The 19293-nt window shown below is 39.2% G+C and overlaps 1 protein-coding gene and 1 long non-coding RNA gene across 3 annotated transcripts in view; one reads left to right on the top strand and one right to left on the bottom strand.

Annotated features, from left to right (window-relative positions):
* The window catches only part of WWC2 (WW and C2 domain containing 2), a 210436-nt gene that overhangs the window by 168992 nt on the left and 22151 nt on the right, over positions 1-19293 (top strand). Inside the window, exons 16-21 of the mRNA XM_023630466.2 lie at positions 482-646; positions 10032-10150; positions 12261-12459; positions 13759-13923; positions 15253-15345; positions 18572-18814. Coding sequence (XP_023486234.1) covers positions 482-646; positions 10032-10150; positions 12261-12459; positions 13759-13923; positions 15253-15345; positions 18572-18814 — 984 coding nt within the window. The remainder of the gene's footprint in view (positions 1-481; positions 647-10031; positions 10151-12260; positions 12460-13758; positions 13924-15252; positions 15346-18571; positions 18815-19293) is intronic.
* LOC138921067 (uncharacterized) lies at positions 14542-18803 on the bottom strand. 2 transcript variants are annotated; one of them, XR_011433334.1, is made up of 4 exons: positions 18422-18574; positions 17786-17854; positions 15417-17151; positions 14542-14956 (listed from the first exon to the last, which is right to left on the bottom strand). It is a non-coding gene; the product is annotated as an uncharacterized lncRNA (long non-coding RNA). The 2 variants fall into 2 exon arrangements; XR_011433333.1 differs by lacking the exon at positions 14542-14956 and having other exon boundaries at positions 14984-17151; positions 18422-18803.

Genomic DNA, 19293 nt, shown 5'->3' with positions numbered 1-19293 from the left:
TTCATGCTTAGTCATTAGGTTTTGGCAAAATAGTATCTCACAAAATAACCCCAGGGTTGGCTTTTTTTTTTTTTTTTTGAGGAAGATTAGCCCTGAGCTAACATCCATGCCCATCTTCCTCTACTTTATATGTGGGACGCCTACCACAGCATGGCAAGCGGTGCCATGTCCGCACCCAGGATCCGAACCAGCGAACCCTGGGCTGCTGAGAAGTGGAACGTGCAAACTTAACCGCTGCACCACTGGGCCGGCCCCCAGGGTTGGCTTTTAGATTGGGATTATTTCTTATTTAGTCACACCTGAAAATATAAGACATCTCCAGGCTTTTAAAAAATCCCCCAATGCTTTATATCATGAGTATTGTATTTTTTTTCCCTAAAACAAGCTTACCCAATAATCTTAATTGTATCAGAGGGAGCAAATATGAATTTAAACATTTTATCTTCTCTCTCTCTCTTTTTTTTCCTTTCTTTTCCTGTAGGCTGGAACTCAGATCAGCCTGGCAGATTTACCATTTTCCAATGAGATTTTCACTCTGTGGTATAACTTGCTTCCTTCTAAGCAAATGCCTTGCAAAAAGAATGAAGAAGAAAATGAGGATTCTGTATTTCAACCAAGCCAGCCATTAGTAGATTCTATAGACTTGGTGAGTCAAAATTAGAGAATAAAATTCATTACAATTTAATAAAATAGTATGGAATATTCGCTTTCACTATCCTTATTTTTTCTTTCACAGCTTACCCTTTTTTCCTGGCTTTCTAACCAAAAAAAAAGAATAATTGAAGCTTTGCTTCAAGTACAGTTTGTAAGAGAATCGCTCGTTTCTGCCCGTACTTCCTTCCATAAAAGTAAACTGATGTGGAGGCTTCACTGTTTTAAGTGACCGTGGAAAGCCTTTTGATTTAAATTTACGCTTCATATACGGTGTTCACATTTTTGATTCCACTGTCAGATTATACGTTTGGATTTCTTGTTTTTTGCAAACTTTCCATTTGTAGCATTGATATCTGTAAATATTTTCTATTAAAAAGTTTGTTCTAACCAGCAGTCATGCTTCAATACTTCCAAAAAATTTACCAAGGGGCGTCTTGTGAGGCCGTCCTTCTCTGATTTGGCATTTGTGGGTATCGTTACGGAGTTCATTTATTTCGGATGATCTATGAGGAAAGGGTTTACTAAGCAAAAGTCACATAATTCAGCAACAGTGCTTTGTTGTTCATCTACTATGTGCAAGAAAGTATCGTGGACGTTATGGTGGGTGGGGAAAGGGAAACGAGCGTGTTGGTAGAGCTTGTGTTCCGTGTGCAGGTTTGTGGAAGACACTAAGTAAAGCATACGAGATGATGAAATATGGTTTCTGCCTTTAAGAATGCTTTTATAATGGTCACACTGTGTATAAGGTTTTTTTAAACAGCTTAATGCAATATAATTTACATACCATACAATTAATCTATTTAAAGCATACATTTTACCCATTAGAAGTAAACAATTCAATGGTTTTAGTACATTCACAAAGTTGTGCAACCGTCACCACGGTCCAGTACTAGAACATTGTCATCATCCCAAGAAGGCCGACACCCCTTAGTAACTCCTGGTTCTCCCTCAGCCCGTTCGCCCAAGGCAACCTCTAATCGTCTTTCTGTCTCTATAACTTTTCTTATTATGGACAGTTGATGTAAATGGAATAATACAATATTTGTTCTTTTGAGACTAGCTTCTTTCACTTAGCATAATGTTTCAAGGTACATCCGTGTTGTAGCATGTATTAGTACCTCATTCCTTTATATTCCCAAATAATATTCCGTTGCATAGGTACGCAGCATTTTGTTTATCTGTTCGTCAGCTGATGGGCATTTGGACTGTTTCTGCTTTTTCACTATTAGCAATACTGCTGTGAACATTTGTATACAAGAGTTTGTGTGGACGTATGTTTTTATTTCTCTTGGGTATTTACCTAGGAGTGGAATTACCGAGTCATGTAGTAGCTCTATGTTTTGCACAGTGGCTGCACCATTTTACGTTCTCACTAGCTGTATAGGAAGGTTCCAGCTTCCTCACCCCCTTGTCACATGTTATTAATCTTTCTTTTTGATTCCAGCCCTGCTAGTGGGTATGAAGTAGTATCTCCTTGTGGTTTTGATTCACATTTTCCTAATGACTAACGATCTTGAGCATACTTTCATGGACTTATTGACCATTAGTTAGTGTACCTATTTTTTTTGAGAACTGTCTGTTCAGATCGTTTGTCTATTTTTTAAATGGGCGATTTATCTTTTTTTGTCATTGCGTTTTAAGAGGTCCTCATATATTCTTGATACAAGTCTCTTATCCCATAAATGATTTGAAGATATTTTCTCTCATTTTGTTGGTTGTCTTTTTACTTCTTAAGGGTTTCATCTGCAGTAGAAAAGTTTTAAATTTTGATAAAAGTCCAGTTGCCAATTTGTTTCTTTTATTGCTTGTGCTGTTGGTGTCATATCTAAGAAGGCCTTGCCCAACCTAACATCACAAAAGTTTGCTCCAGTGTTTTCTTCTGAGAGTTTTAAAGTTCCGTCTTATTTGTAGGTCTCTGATCCAATTGAATTGTTTTTTATATGTGATGTGAGGAATGGGTCCAATTACATTCTTTTGTTTCTGGGTATGCAATTGTCCCAACACCATTTATTGAAAAAACTATTCTTTCTGCCTTGACTTATTATGGCACTTTTGCCAAAAATCAATTGAGCATACATGTGAATGTTTATATTTCTGGACTCTAAATTCTGTTCCATTAATCTCTCTATCTGTGCTTATGCCAAGCTCACATTGCCTTGATTACTGTAGCTTTGTAATTATTTTGAAATCAGAACATGTGTGTCATCTAACTTTGTTTTTCTTTTTCAAGATAGTTCGGGCTGTTCAGGATCCCTTGCATTTCCATGTGAATTTTAGTATCAGTTTGTCAATTTCTACAAAAAAAGACAGCTGGGATTTTGATAGAGATTGCACTGAGTCTGTAGGTCAATTTGGGTCATGTTGTCATCTTAACAGTTTTAAGTCGTCTGATCCATGAATACGAAATATCTTTTCATTTATTTAGATCTGCCTTCATTTCATTTAACAATGCTTTGTAGTTTTCAGAGTCCAAGTTTGCACTTCTTTTGTTAATTTTATTCTTTTTGATGCTATTGTAAATAGAACTATTTTCTTAATTGCATTTTTAGATTATTCATTGCACAATTGATTTTTTACTATCTTGTATCTTGAAACCTTGCTTAACTCATTTAATAGCTCTAATAGTTTTTTAGTGAATTCTTTAGGATTTTCTACATATAAGTTTATATCTTCTGCAAATAAGGTTCATTTTACTTCTTCCTTTCCAATCACCTTCTATTTATTTTTCTTGTCTATTTGCCCTGACTAGAACTTCCAATACAATATTGAAAGAACAGATGTGAGCAGACATCCTTGTCTTGTACTTGATCTTAGCAAGGAAGCTTTCATCTTTCACCATGAAGTATGATTTTTGCTGTGGGTTTTTTGTAGATGCCCTTTATCGGGTTGAGAAAGTCTCTTTTTCTAGGTTGTTAAGTGTTTATATCATTAAAGGCTGTTGGATTTGACAAATGCTTTTCAGCATCTGTTGAGATGATCATGTGGTCTTTGTCCTTTATTCTCACGTGGTTTGTTGATTTTCAGATGTTAAACCAACCTTGCATTCCTAGGATAAATCCCACCTGGTCATGGTGTATAATCTGTTTTATGTGCTATTAGATTCAGTTTTCTAGTATTTTTTTGAGGACTTTTTTGTCTATATTCGTAGTTTTCTTGTGATATCTTTGTCTGGTTTTGATATCTGAGCACTTCTGGCCTCATGGAAGGAGTTAGGACGTATTTCCTTCTCTTAGATCTTTTGGAAGAATTTGAGAAGATTTGATATGAACTCTTCTTTAAATGTTTGGTAGAATTCACCACTGAAGCCTTCTGAGCCTGGACTTTGCTTTGTAGAAAGTTTTTTGTTTACTAATTCAATCTCTTTAATTGTTATAAGTCTACTCAGAATTTCCTTCTTGTGTCAGTTTCAGGAGTTTGTGTCTTTCTAGGAATTTGCCCATTTCATCTAGGTTATCTAATTTATTAGCATACAATTGTTCTTAATATTCCCTTATAATCCATTTTATATCTGTAAAGTTGATAGTGATGTCTCCTCTTTCATTCCTGATTTTAGTAGTTTGAGCTTTCTCTCTATTTTTCTTGGTCATACTTGCTAAAAGTTTGTCAACTCTTGATCTTTTCAAAGAACCAACTTTTGGTTTCATTGATTTTCTCTAATATTTCTCTTTTCTGTATTTCATGAATTTCTACTCTAGTCTTTACTACTTCTTTCCCTCTGATCACTTTAGGTTTATTTTGCTCTTTTTCCATTTTCTTAAGGTTTAGGTTATTTATTTGAGATGTTTCCTCTTTTTTAATGTAAGTGCTTATAGCTATAAATTTCCCTCTGAGCACTGCTCTTGCATCATCTCATAAATTTTGGTATTCTGTGTTTTAATTTTTATTCATCTCAAAATATTTAGTAATTTTCCTTGTGAATTCTTGTTTGACTCGGTTACTTAGGAATGTGTTAATTTCCGCATATACATTAATTTCTTATTTCCTTATGGTACTGATTTCTAATGTCATTACAGTGTGGTCGAAGAACATATTTTGCATGATTTCAGTCCTTTTAAATGTATTGAGGCTTGTTTTATGGCCTGGTATACGGTCTATCCTGGAGAATCTTCCATGTGCACTTGAGAACAACGTGTGTTCTGCTGTTGTTGGGTAGAGTGTTGTACAGGTGTTTGTTAGGTCTAGTTGCTTTATAGTGTGGTTGTGTATACATTTTTGTTACACTTTTTATCTTATTCTAATCTCACTCTCTGACTTCCTTTGTGGAGAGGAGTGATGGAGAGATTTATAACAAAGTGCACAAATCTTATGTGAATTTTCTGATGAATTTTCACAAAGCGAACACATCTGTGCAGTTACCAGCCAGATCAAGGTATAGTACATTAGCACCACCCCAGACTCCTCCCTGTGCCTCATCATAGTCATTACCAGAGCCCTAAAGGTAATCTCTATTCTCACTTCCTCTCTATATATTAGTTTTGCCTGTCTTTGAACTTTATATAATGGAAGTGTTCAGTATATATTCTTTTATGTCTGGCATCTTGTACTTAACCTTATGATTGTGAGAGTCATCTATGTTTTTTGTGTAATTGTAGTTCATTCATGCTCATTTTGTGATATGTCATTGTGTAATTATATCACAGTTTATCCATTTTGCTATGGATGGACATTTGAGTTGATTCTACTTCAGAAGCTATTATGGGTAGTGCTATTAGCATTCTTGTGCATGTCGTTTGGTAAAAATACTATTTATCTTCTTTCATTTTAGCTATTTTGGTAGATAAATAGCACTCTCTTGTGGTTTTTTTTGCATTTCCCTGGATTATAATGTTTAATGGCTAAATGGATGTCATCTTTTGTGAAATATGTGTTCAAGCTTTTGCCCATTTTTCTATTAGGTTCTTTTTTTTTATAGGTTGGCAGAGTTCTTAATTTTACATTTGAGTGTTTTGTCAAATATATTTATTGCAAATATCTTTTCCCATTTTATAGCTTACTCTTTCGTTTTCTTAATGTAGTCTTATTTATCGATTTTTCCCTTTATGTTTAATGCTTTTTCTTTCCTATTGAAGAACTATTTGCCTACCTGAAGGTCATGAAGATGTTTTCGTGTATTGTTTTATAAAAGCTTTCTTGTTTTACCTCTCATATTTAGATATGACCTGAAATTGATCCATCTGAAATTAATTGTTGTGAAAGGTATGTGGTAGGAGTTAAGATTCCTTTCTGTCCATATGATAGCTGGTTGACCTGGCATCTGCTGAAGATTTTCTTTCGCAACTGCACTGCAGTGTCACCTTTGTCCTAAGTCAGATGACCTCTACATATGTGGGTCTGTTCCTGAATTTACTATTCTCTTCCATTGGCTTAGTGGTCTACCTCTGTAGACAATACTATAGTTTTTCAGAGTGAAGGCTTTTCAATAGTTCATCATTTAGAATGATTTTTCTGAGGCTATTCATAGATAATTGCTACCAGATTAAGGAGGTTTCCTTCTCTTTCTAGTTTGAGTTTTTATTATGCATGGATATTGAATTTTATCAAACATTTTTACTGTGTCTCTTACGATTACATGATTGTTCTCTTTTATTCTCTTAATGTGATGGATTATACATTGATTGACTTTTGAATGTTAAACCACCATTGGATTCCTGGAATAAAATAGACTTCATTATGGTGTATTTTATGTGTGTTCTTCTATATGTTGCTGGATTTGATTTCTTGATTTCTTGATTTTATGTTTGGGGTTTTTTTCATTTACGTTCATGAGAGAGATTAGTCTTTAATTTTCTTTTCTTGTAAGATCTTTGTCATTTTTTGATGTAAGGGTTTTCCTGGCTTCATTATACAAGTTGGAAAATATTCCTTCTTTTTTTTTTTTTTTTTTTTAAAGATTTTATTTTTTCCTTTTTCTCCCCAAAGCCCCCCATACATAGTTGTATATTCTTCGTTGTGGGTCCTTCTAGTTGTGGCATGTGGGACGCTGCCTCAGCGTGGTCTGATGAGCAGTGCCATGTCCGCGCCCAGGATTCGAACCAACGAAACACTGGGCCGCCTGCAGCGGAGCGCGTGAACCCAACCACTCGGCCACGGGGCCAGCCCCAATATTCCTTCTTTTCTTACTCTCTGCAGAAGTTTTTGTAAGATAAATGTTATCTTCCTTCAATATTTGGGAGAATTCACCCTTCCATCCTTTCTCTGTGAGAAGCAGCCTTTCTCAGCCAGGTTTCTGTGAGAGAAGTAAGCCCTACAAAAAGTGTTTTCAATGACTATTTTCTTACTTCTCTCAAGGAGGGTGCATAACTTATACCCTTCTAGATGTTTTGTTTTGTTTTGTTTTAAAATAATGAATGCCTGAGGGCATTAGGGCTTAATTCTCATGGAATTCCAGTTGAAAAAGGCAGGTGGCTTATTTTTTAATTACAGATTCAATTTCTTTATTAGTTTTAGGACTATTCCGACTTTTCTATACTTACATTGGTTGTAGTATGTTGTATTTTTCACAGGATTTGTCCATTTTATATTAAATTATCAAAATTTTGACAAAGTTTTTCACGATGTCTTCTTATTATCTTTTCATAGATGCAGGGACTTTACTATTTACTCATTTTCATTCCTGATGTTGGTTATTTATGCCTTTTCTTCCTTTTTTTCCCCTCATTCTTGCCAGAATTTGTCAAATTCTTTATTTTATGCAAAGAAAAACTTGGCCTTGTTGATTTTTCTCTGTCCTTCATGTGTTTTCTATTTTATTAATTCTGCTCTGTATTATTTCCTTGCTTCTACTTTCTTTGGGCTTAATTTGCTCTTCTTTTTCTACTTCTTGAGATAGATACTTAGATAACTGCTTTGTAACCTTCTTTTCCAATATATGCATTTAAGGCTAAAAAATTCTCTTTGAGCATGGCTTTTACTGATTTTCACGAGTTTGATAATGTGACATTATCAAAATATCATTGAATTAAACATATTTTATAATTTCCATTGTAATTTCTTGTTTAATACATGGGGTTTTTTAGAAATATGTTTACTTAATTCCCAAACAGTGAGGTTTTCTAGTTATCTTCTTGTTATTGATTTCTAGTTTTATTTCACTGTTTTCAGAGAATAGAGTACATAGTATTCAATCATACAGAATAATTGAGACTTGCTTTATGTCTTAGCGTATCGTCAGTTTTAGTAAAAGTTCCATGTGCTCTTGAAGAATGTATTTTCTGCACGTCAAGTTTGTTAATTTTGTTTTTCAGATCTTCCACATTTACTGATTTTTCAGTTTGCTTATTTTATCGGTTTGAGAGGTATATGAAATCTCCAACTTGTGATCATAGATGTCCCTTTCTCCTTTTAATTCTATTAGTCCTTGCTTTATGTATTTTGTGTGTGTTATTAGGTGAATGTAAATTTAGCATTATATTGTATCTTTCTGTTCAACTGACCCTTTTATCATTATAAAATATTCCTCTTTATCTCTAATAATACCACCTGTTTTTAAAATCTATTTTATCTGGTATTATTAAAGCTATGTCAGTCTTTTTTTGGTTAGTGTTGCATGGTTTAAATTTTTCCATCCTATCACTTTCAGCCTGAGTCCTTGTATTTAAAGTTTTCCACTTGTAAGCACTACATGGTTGGGTTTGATTTATTATCCAATCTTAAAATCTTCATCTTTTGATTGAAATATTTAGTTCATTTACATTTAATACTATTAGTGGTATATTTGGGTTTGAACCTATCACCTTACGATTTGTTTTCTTTTAGTGCTATCTTTGTTCCTTTCTTTCCTTCTTTTGGATTAATCAAGTATTTTTTCAGTTTCATTTTCCCTTCTTTAGATCACTAGGAATGCAGTCTTTTATTTTTTGCCATTTCCCTGATGATTACAGCATGCATCTTTGACTTATTAGAAACTATGTTAAATTGGTGCTTTTACTTTTTCCCAGACAGTGCAAGGATTTTCAAAGACTTTAACTCCATTTATTCCCTTTCCTCCTTCTGTGCAATTATTGGTCCTATAATATTTGTTACCTATATTTTAAATCCCACAAGACATGATTATTATTATTTTATTAACAATCAATATTCATTTAGATTTCCCCACATCTTTACCCTTTCTGATGTATTCTTTTCATTTCTGCATTTTTGTGCTTCCATTTGCATCATTTTCCTTCTGCCCAAAGAATTCCCTTTAGTATTTCTTTTAGTATCTTTATTTTAACTTCATTTGTGAAGGACTTTTTTTTTTCTTTCCTGCATATTCAGAATTTTAGGTAGCCAGTTATTTCCATTGGTTTCCACTGGTTTCCATTGGTTCTGTTGAGCTGTTGGAGGATAGTAATTGTTGATCTTTAAAAGGCATTGCATCTTTATTTTCTTTGACTGCTTGTAAAATTTCTACTTTTTCTGTGATTTTTGGCAATTTCACTCTGATGTGCTAAGGTGTTTTCCTTTGTGTTTAGTCTAGTGATGTTCTCCATCATTTCATCCATTTTCTTGAACATGTTAATTTAAAATTTTAAATTCCTTCTCTAAATCACTGCCATATATTGGATCACCTGTGGATCTGTCTCTTTGCTCTGTTGTTTTTCTGGCTTTCATTCACTGGGTCCCGTTTCCAGGGGATGCTGGGTGTGACGTATGAAGAGGTTCTGGCTGGTAGCTTCCTCCAGAGAGGACTTAATGTTCTTCTGGAAGGCAGGTGCCAGTAGCGCAGATTGCCTGGATCACTTGTGGGACCTGAATTCCAATTTTTCTCTCCCTAGGACCATGAGGCAGCTGGAGTATCTGCTTACGGTTTTGTTTTAGCCTCTGACCAGCTGGTTTTTGCTTTGTTTTTCAGCTTCTTGCTCTGTACATATTCAGCTTAAGAATGGCAAATGCCTCGACAGGAATATTGCGCAGAATATTGGGCTCACTTTACAGTTCATTTTGTCTGCACCCTCGCACGCTGACTGCCTTGGTGTAGTCCTCAGCTCAGTTTTCATCTTTGCGTCTTACCAACACTGCTATGGTTCTGGGCATTCAGTCTGGTTAGCTTGTCTGCCTCATCCCTAGAATTGACACGCCCCACCCCACCCCACCCCCACCCCCCGAGGGAGACACGTGGCAGTGATGGCCACATCTCTGTGCATGTCCCTTCTCCTCAGGATCTTGGCCCTCTAGGTCTGATCGCCTTTTTGTCCTTCAGTGCTTTAAAGCGGCTGGAGTGAGTGTGTTTGCTTTTTGTTTTAGTTTATTCCGCTTTTGTGTTTGATCTCAGCAGGAGAATTGGATCTAGTACCACCTTCTCTTTCACAAGTGGAAGCATAAGTCCCCGTCTGATGAGTTTTAAATCATTTCTCAAAGTATATGATGTAGATTGCCGTATGTTTTATATCCTCCAGGATGCAGTGTCAGCCTTACTTGCAAGAACGTCAGCCGAGCTGTTGGCTGTGGAACAAGAATTAGCGCAAGAAGAAGAACCCGGGCAGGACGAGGAGCAGAGGGGTCCCGATGGAGATTGGTAAACAGTTATTTCCTTTTGCTGCTGGGAACTCCAAGAGGATGTGTTTAGTCTCTCATAAGACTCTTTCAGGGAAGCCTTTATGAGTTCATATCTTATTCTGGAATTAATGGAAAGCAGTGCGGCTGCAGGGAGTTGCCCCTGGAGGAAGGACGCTCTGGTCATTAGAGAGTTGAAGGAGATAACGGTGAGCTGGCCGGCCAAGTTAACACAGGAGTGAGACTTTTCGTTCTTGCTTCAGTAGTTTTGACACTGTTTCCTGAGCTTTTTAAAATTTTAAGTCTAATCTATTTGGAAAGGAATAGTAGTTTATTGTAGAGTCATAGATAAGTTTTAGAACTGACACTCTTTTCCTTTAAATTACCAGAAGTACCATTTAGGCTCTGTAAGTCAAAGCAGATATTTAGAAAACATCTGAGTAGTCACTTCTCTATTTGTTAGCACTTTCACCCTCTTTTTCTCTTCCCTCCCCATTATCCATACCCTGTCCTTTAAAAAAAGAGAGAAAAATGGTTTTTATAGCTTTTGTCTAGATTCACGTATATGTAAAGAACTGTCCTGGTTTGCACTATGTTCTCTAAAAACAAATTTCAGTGAATGTGTCAGTTTTTAAAAATATATATGTAAAATCATTTAGATCAGCTTTATATAGTTGCATATACTGTTATGTTTGAACTACTGTTAACACATATAAGTGCATACATATATAGCATGCACGTGTGTCTATGGGTGTATCTAAAATTTTTACAAACTTGGAGTGACAGGATATATCATAAATAACACAATCTTGGACATTGGGAAGGAACAGCAACTACAGTGATGTAAAAAGGTACCAATATACTTTGTCCTCATCAAAAGCCCTTTATAGTGAATAAAAATCAGAGTACTGAAAAAAATATATATAAACATGAGTGTGATTATAAGGTTCATCATGATATCTTTAAATACTCAGCCTTCCTTGTGTATGTAAAGTACAATTTGTTTCATACACATTAAAAAAATGCACTCACTACATAAGGTAAATTTATAATTTACAGTATTCATTGCTAGTTCCCCCTGTGTTCATTTCACGACGAGACATTTAATAACTAGTCTGTGTCAGTTTGTCAGTATGTCACCAATCTTGGTAAAACTCCACTTTTAGTTATCAGTGGAGAAAATGTTTCCATTCTAAGAACATGAAACTCAGGGGCCTGCTCAGTGGCACAGCAGTTAAGTTCGCACGCTCTGCTTCGGCAGCCCGGGGTTCACCAGTTCGGATCCTGGGTGCGGACCTATGCACCACGTGTCAAGCCATGTTGTGGCAGGCATCCCACATATAGAGTAGAGGAAGATGGGCACGGATGTTAGGTCAGGACCAGTCTTTCTCAGCAACAAAAAAGAGGAGGATTGGCAGTAGATGTTAGCTCAGGGCTAATCTTCCTCGAAAAAGAAAAAAAAAAGAACATGAAACTCACAAAGCATGAGATGTTCTAAACCATCCTTGTTCAATACAGTTTATACAGAATACAAACCGTGTTTATGTTCTGGACCCTCGCCTGTAATGCCACCCAAGCCTGTGCCTTGACTTGTTAAAGACAAGATCATATGCCATTGAGTCTTTCGTTACTTCAGTAGTAAAATTCCGTTTACACTGGGTTCTACCCCTGCTGGACCGTGGGCACAATTGATAGTGGATGTTTCTAATGCTTATATTTTTACTCACTCTTAGCAGAGAGTCACCCCATTCTGTTGGATGATTACTTTTACAATAAATGAACAACCAATACCAAGTTACATTATACTGAGTGTCAATATTTTTAAATGGTGGAGTTAAACTTTATATGAGATTTTCAGAGTATTTCTATTTTAATATCTGGGAATTAAGTCAAATTTCATGAATTTAACTTTTTAATGACAAATTATGGTGATTTTGCTGTAGATTGCTAGCAAGTAAGATGATAATTTTATTTTTCATAATCATTTTAGTAAAAGTTGCAGCTAAAGAAGTGGCTTGACTTGTCATGTGTGAGTCTGTTCCTTGCCCAGAGAGCGGTGAACATGCCCGGGCTGTACTGTTTGCAGAACGCGCCTGCTTGACCTGAAGTGTGTGTGTTTCGCTTCACTTTAGGTTAGCAATGCTCAGAGAGGCCTCAGATGAAATTGGGGCTGAAGAAGAGGCTGAAGTCAAATTGCCGGAGGGCAGTAGCTGTGCAGAGGACTCGCGTTCATGCCCGAGTGTGCCTGAGATGAATGAAGACATGAGCAGGGACGAGAACAGCTGTGCCAAAGACCTTGGAAGCCAGCCCCCCACAGGAACCCCCACCCTGGTGAGTGCCCTCACTGAGCTCTGCTCAAACAGCCCTCTCATGGGCGCCGTGCCGGCTGACTGTCTGCTCGGGAGGATTCCTTAGGATTCTGTGCCAGAGCTCATCACGACGGGCATTTGTGGGACCAGACTCTAAGAAGAATTGTAAGTGCTTTAAAATTTTTAATGGACTCAAAATATTCATTCTCCACCTAAAGTTTATAAAGAAAGGTAATAGCGCTATTTAGATCTCTGTGAAATGCTCTGTGACCATTATTAATAGCGTTTCAGAATCTCCTGGATAACACCAGGATGACTGCTTAATTGTATTAAATTTCATAAACATTGTCAGTTTATTTCAATTTCACCCATGAAGTAAACATTTGAAGTTCGTTTTGGTCACACGGCGTTCCAATTGAAACCCCTCTGGGAAGGTGGCAGAGGACTCGGTTCGGGCACAGGTGCCAGCCAAGGTATTAAGCAGGTAACACTGCTAGTTCAGTGAGAGGCATACTGAGACTGCCATCTGCAGAGGGGGAAAGTCATTTTCAAGCCTTGAGGATACTGGTGAACTTGGGATGTTGGTAAAGAGTTTAGGAAATTCCAATTCTTTATTCCTGAGAAAAATAATATTATGCCCTGACTGAAGACTTCCCTTCTATAAGGGAGCACACCAGCACGAGGCTGGTCTGGAATCAGGTTATACCTGTAAGATCAACCGTGGACACCTGCCTCTGCCTATGGAGTTTGTATTTTGAGAAACTTCTGTTTTTACTTAAGGCTTCTTTTTCATTACGTTTCTAAAGAGCCAGTAAAAATCCAAACTCAGCCTCACAGCACTTGTTATAGACCATGTATGTCTAACCGCGTGTTCTCTATAAACCTGTAACTTTGTAGTATATTTCCATGTTCTTATATTTAATTACTTTTATCATTTATTCTGAAAAACACTTATCAGAAAGTTGAATAATGTTTAGTGCTGAAGCATTCCCAAACACGATTCTTTATAGAACCACATCTGCACTCTAAGTGTACACCTTCATTTTTCAGGTCTAATCTGTCAGCGATGGCACCTCCATTTATGGGTAACCCTGTGGGGCAGCCATTATCCTGCCCACGGAGGGGAACTTCTTAAGAACTCTGCAGAAAGCCATCTCCCCGGGTTTCCATCAGGAGTGGCACAAAGCCTTTCTCCCAGAAGTAGCCTTGGTGCTAGATGGGTCTCTGTTGTAAGATTAGATATTTCTTCCATACTTAGAGGAAAGAGCGTAAATGCATCCACATCTGTCCACTCCTGACAGATTACTGACTTTTCCCGTAGGTTGATAAAGAGACGAATACCGACGAGGCAGGGAATGCCAGCAGGACAGTGCGCCCCAAGGACCGTGGCGGGCTGAGCGCTCGACAGCGCCCCTTCGTGAGGAGCAGCGTGATCGTGCGCTCGCAGACCTTCTCCCCCGGAGAGCGGAGCCAGTACATCTGCAGGGTAGGGGCCCAGTGCTGCACTGTCGGGGGTGCTCCTCCGCCGGAGACCTCCCACGCACTGCGGGCCGCGGCCCTGCGCCCCTGCCAGTGAGGGGCGCTCAATGACAGTAGACTGTTTGCTGGGACCTTCCACTTCTCACTACCAGGACTACTTACTGGCTAGGAATGATTTCATAAAATATACAAAAATATCACAGTTTGTGGTTCTTTTAGCTTGGGTTTGGGAATTTTTTTTTCTTTTCCCAAATTTAATGTCTCATTGCCTTTAATGCCATTTATTTGGCAAGTAAGTGAGATTAAAGACCTGGCTGCTAAGTATATTTAGACTTCGGTCTATACTTGGAAGCTTAAAGTAACTTGAGATTTATAATATTTTGTATATTTCTGCCGTATATCATGCATGCTTCAAACCATGTTAGTCTTGCTGAACTAAAAATTATGAATTGGGTTTTAGAACAAAAATTATCTTTTAATAATGCCTCTAGACACTGATTCAGATTCATAGTTCTGTGGAGAATATTGTGGGATTTGCATCAATTTACCAAATTCTACCTGTGGAAGTATTTATGACTTATAGTAAAATAGATTTAATATTCTAAAATGAGTTAGAAAATACTTCTGAAATTCTAAATTTTTCATTTAATTCAACAAACATTTTTATTAAGCACCTCATGTTTCTAGAGACTTGGGATTCGTCCATGAACTAGAGACCCCGAGCTCTACCCTGCAGGTTTATACCCTTGTGGGTCGAGCCAAACAGTAAATAGTACAAGTGATGAATAGGTTATGAAGTGTCTTGGATGGAGACCACTGCTATGGAAAACAATAGAGCAAGTCATGGGGCGCTGGGCGCGGTGGGGACGAGGGTCACAGATTAAGAAGGGCTCAGAGTAGGCTTCACAAAGAAGGTGACATTCCAGCAAAGTCCTGAAGCAGGTGAGGAGTCAGGGCGGCCTCTCTGTCCAAGAGTGCGATGGGTTGTGCGAGCTGTGCCTACGCTCTGATCCCGAGCTCTGTACACGCTGCAAAACTGTCTTTAAAAAATGAATATTGCTTGTTAGCTAAAAGTACGAAGGATAATTTTATTTCAAAGTATGTACAATTATCTGAACACATGATTTGTGATAACTGCCACCACAAGACAACTGTTGACATTTTTAAAGAAAATTAATTTATCTAAGAAAAGCTTAGAACAGGGAAAAACTTGTTTAGAGGAAATTTTCTTAAAGAAATAAACTCATATTACCACTACCTGCTTTATCAATTCTAAACTTCTGCCAGCACTCCCTTATGTAGTGATTCTCCTTTTTTTTTTATCCTTTGTTGCCAGTTAAATCGAAGTGACAGTGACAGTTCAACCCTGGCTAAAAAATCACTGTTTGTGAGAAACTCTACTGAACGGCGCAGTTTGCGGGTCAAAAGGGTACGTATTCCCTCAACAAGATCCCGCTGTCCTGGACCTCTCCAGAATCATGAACTGCAAAACGTAAATACCAGAACTGTTGAGTGTCGTTGCTCCGCGCTCTTGGGCTGTTGAGTGAAACCGCTGTGATCACAAAGGTCAGTTATAGAGATGGAGAGAGATGTGCTTGAGAGCGTTCATTCATCGTGGCTGGATCCTGTGATGATTAAGGCAGGAAGTTTAGTTTGCGGCATCAATGGAGAAGGGGCTTGCTGAATGGGTTGAGCACGTTTCTACTCCTGGCTGCTGTGTCTCCACACCGTGTGCGGCTCTTAAGCAGTTGTGGGAAGAACATAACACCCGGTACCTTTTCCGAGGGGCAGACAGCTGGTAAAGGAATAACACGGTTTTAGTAACTTGCTTAAAAACAGATATCTTTAGACGGTTAAGATTAATGTGGATGGGAAAGCTCAAGTCAGGTTTTTCCGGAGGCCCCAGGTCCCTGGATGAGCTTTAAAGGATAAATCTGAGAGAATATTTAAGTAAATTAAAAGGTGGACTCTTCAGGTAGTTCAGAGATTCCTGTGTACTTACCAACAGCTGAATGCTAATGGGAAGTTATTGGTTTAGTAATAATTTACTAAACTGTGTTATTTCAGCTTAAAATGTGCCGTTTAGTCAGTGCGAAGCAGTGTGTGCTCAGCTCTGTAGGCGCGGTGGCACCGTCTGCAGGAGTTCCCATCTGGAGGAGGCCTTCGAGGAGCGCGCGGGGCTGTCAGCATGTCGCTGGTGATGGGGGAGCGGGCTCATCTGGTAGGAGAGTCTGCAGGGCCTCGCTGGGGAGATCTGCGGCCTTGACATCTGGATAAAATCTCAAAAGAAAGTGGCAGCTTTGTGGGGGATGGATACCAGGTGCTGTCGGTAGGTGGCACGAAATGACATGGGGACAGGCAAGCACAATCAGAGGATGAGCAGTGATCACACTCAGGCCCCGTGCATGGGAAGATTGGAATGAAGACGGGAAAGAAAGATGAATCGTTAGCTCCACCAAGGACTCTGGTGTAATGCCACTTGCGAGAAGTGCTGAGGGTGTCACTAGGCAACTTCTGAGTCCCCCGGCTTAACGTCCTAGTTACTTAAAAGTGACAAGCGTATTTCTCTTTTCTCAAGGCAAATATGCTTGCATTTGTTTAGTATTGGCATTTTCAGGAAATTTTCAGGTGTAGATCTTTCAGATTAGCAAACTTTATGCTGTAAAAGCACTTAAACTTTCATCATCTTGAATGAAAATGTTTCTCAACTCCTTTGTCAGTCACCGGCATTTTTGAGCAGCACACGCTTTTAGCGGATGGTAGCACTCTTCAGAGAAATTTTAACCAGAATTGTTTATGAATTGAGTGCAGCTGAAAAACAGTTGGGTTGCTGATAAACTTAGTTATTAAAACTATTTGAACCACATAGGTTACTTCTGAACCATTGTGTAGGAGGTGATTGTTAGATGATCTTTAAAGTAGACAGATACGGCTTGGTCGAAGTGAATGGGGAACGGTATGCTGATTTAGGAGTTACAGCATGAAAAAGATGTGGAGATGAAGTGAACAGAAGCATCTGCGAAGATCAGTGAAAGGTTTACCTGGCTGGAAAATCAATGTCCCGGGCATATGAGGCATGTGGTTCGAGGGTACCTGTGGGCACGGGAGTGCGAGAGCCGCCTCATGCTGGCTCATGAGAGCCGGTCATGCACACCTCTTCCAAGTCAGTGACGTCACATTGACAGCTTGAAAGCAGTTACGGTGGGAGTATTTACACCAAAGAAATTGGCGATCCCTACAAATCAATGAGCCAGATGTTAAACATTTACTTGCAAGCCACTGGGGTTCCTAGAGAGGCTTCATTGCATGACAGCTAGGAAGGATTTCTGATTGTGAAGAATGAGTAATGCAGTCAAAGAAAGTGTGTTTCTAAATGATTCTGCAGTGTAGTAAGTTTGTTAGAGAAAGCAGAGGCGAATGAAGAGAAGCTAACAATAAGAATGTTACAGAATGTTAGAGAGTGTTGCAGTGATATGTGGTGGACAAGGATGGAGAGGAATAGGAGACAGTGAGGCTATTCAGACTTTGGCCAAGGCTTTGAAATAAGAAGAGGGACAGACAGGCCCTCTCCCTTCCACCTCTCATGGGCACCACAATTGTTTCAGATCTTCAAGCTAGAACACTTGTCAAGTTTGAGTCCCTTCTCTCTTATATCAAACCCTACCAGTTTTTATTAGTAATCTCTTATTTTCCATTCCCATGGCCAACCATCTAGGCAAGAAATGCCGTCCTTGTTCCCCGCTGCTTGTGCAATCTCCCCCGGCTTCTCCGGATTCCTTCCTCAAGCGCGTCTCAGCCCTGAGCGATCCCTCCCCTCCCTGGCCTCCTGGGCTGCAGAGGGTACTCCTCCACAGTTCTCAGTTGCTTACTGTCTCATAGCGTCCTCTAATCCAGGTCCTCAAGGTCGGAAAGTCTGTCTCCTCTTCTTAGCATTTAGCCTACAAACCCCAAACAGATATTTATTCATACATGTTCAATAATTATTTCTTGATAAATGGATATGATTGGCCCCAGGAAGAACCCCACTGGTTCAGGGGTGAAGGTAGATACTAGACAATGGGAAATTGAGGAGGGAGTTGGAATTTAAGCATGTTGATTAGAGGAGGGAGTGAAATTTTATCCCCACTGACTAACTACTTTTTGGCTGGCACTTAGAGAAATGATAGCAAAAGGTGTAAGCTGTGAGGGTACAGTTACATGTCCCGAAGCCGAGGAGATGGACCTGGTAGCGTGTTTGTTTCTCGCAGAGACCGGGCTCTGTATAGTAAAGTGGTCAGGCTAAGCCAGGTATGCTATGGTAACAATATAGTTTTACTTCTGGCTTAGCTGCTTGGCCTCTGCAGGTTGACCGGACGCTCTGCTGCTTGTCCTCACTCAGGACCCAAGCTGATGGGCCTCCGTCTCTGGGTCTTTGCTGACCCTCTAGCAGGGGACAGAAGTGTACACATCTCACACTGGCTTTGAGAGGCGCCTGCCTGGAAGTGATACACATCACTCCCACTCACCTTTCATTGGCCAAAGCAAGTAACTTGGCTGGTTATGTCCTCCTTCAAGGGAGCAAGGAAATGCCATCCTCTCGTTTGCCAGGAAGGAGGAAAAGCAGAATGATGACAACCAATTTAATGAGTGTCTTGTTTTGTTTTCTAACCATCCAGGCGGTTTGCCAACCAGTCCTTCGGAGAACAGCCCAAGAATGCCCAGTCCGTACATCTCTAGACTTAGAACTGGATCTTCAGGCATCTCTAACCCGGCAGAGTCGCCTCAATGATGAGCTGCAGGCCCTGAGGGGCTTGAGGCAGAAGCTGGAGGAGCTGAAAGCTCAGGGAGAGACTGACCTTCCACCGGGTGTGCTGGAAGATGAGAGGTTCCAGAAGCTCCTGAAGGAAGCTGAGAAGCAGGTAAAGGAATAACACGGTTTTAGTAACTTGCTTAAAAACAGATATCTTTAGACGGTTAAGATTAATGTGGATGGGAAAGCTCAAGTCAGGTTTTCAGTGTGTCCATTCTCTTTGAGGGGCTGACAGAGGGTTAATCTTTTTAAAGCCTGCCATGTAGAAGATACCCCACTTACACCTCAGTTTTGCTAAAGTCTTCAAATCATTTTCCCAGCACTTAGAACGTTTTTTTCCCTTGTTAGAGGCCTTTTCTTTACCTAGGATATTGCCAAAAAAAGTGGTGCTGCCACCCACCAAGGTGCAGAAAAGAGGTCCCCCCAGCATCCACCCCAGCCCACAGCTGCAGCTCTGGCAGCCGCCGGCCTCCTGCCAGCAAGGGGATATGGCAGCTGGGGGACGTGGTCGTCTTCATTGATGCTCAGCATTTTTCTTTGTCTCAACATGAGACTTGGCAAATAAATACAGTATCACTTTGAACATAA

The sequence above is a fragment of the Equus caballus genome, chromosome 27 (assembly GCF_041296265.1).
Source record: "Equus caballus isolate H_3958 breed thoroughbred chromosome 27, TB-T2T, whole genome shotgun sequence".
NCBI lineage: Eukaryota > Metazoa > Chordata > Mammalia > Perissodactyla > Equidae > Equus > Equus caballus.
This window is presented reverse-complemented; position numbering and strand designations above follow the sequence as displayed.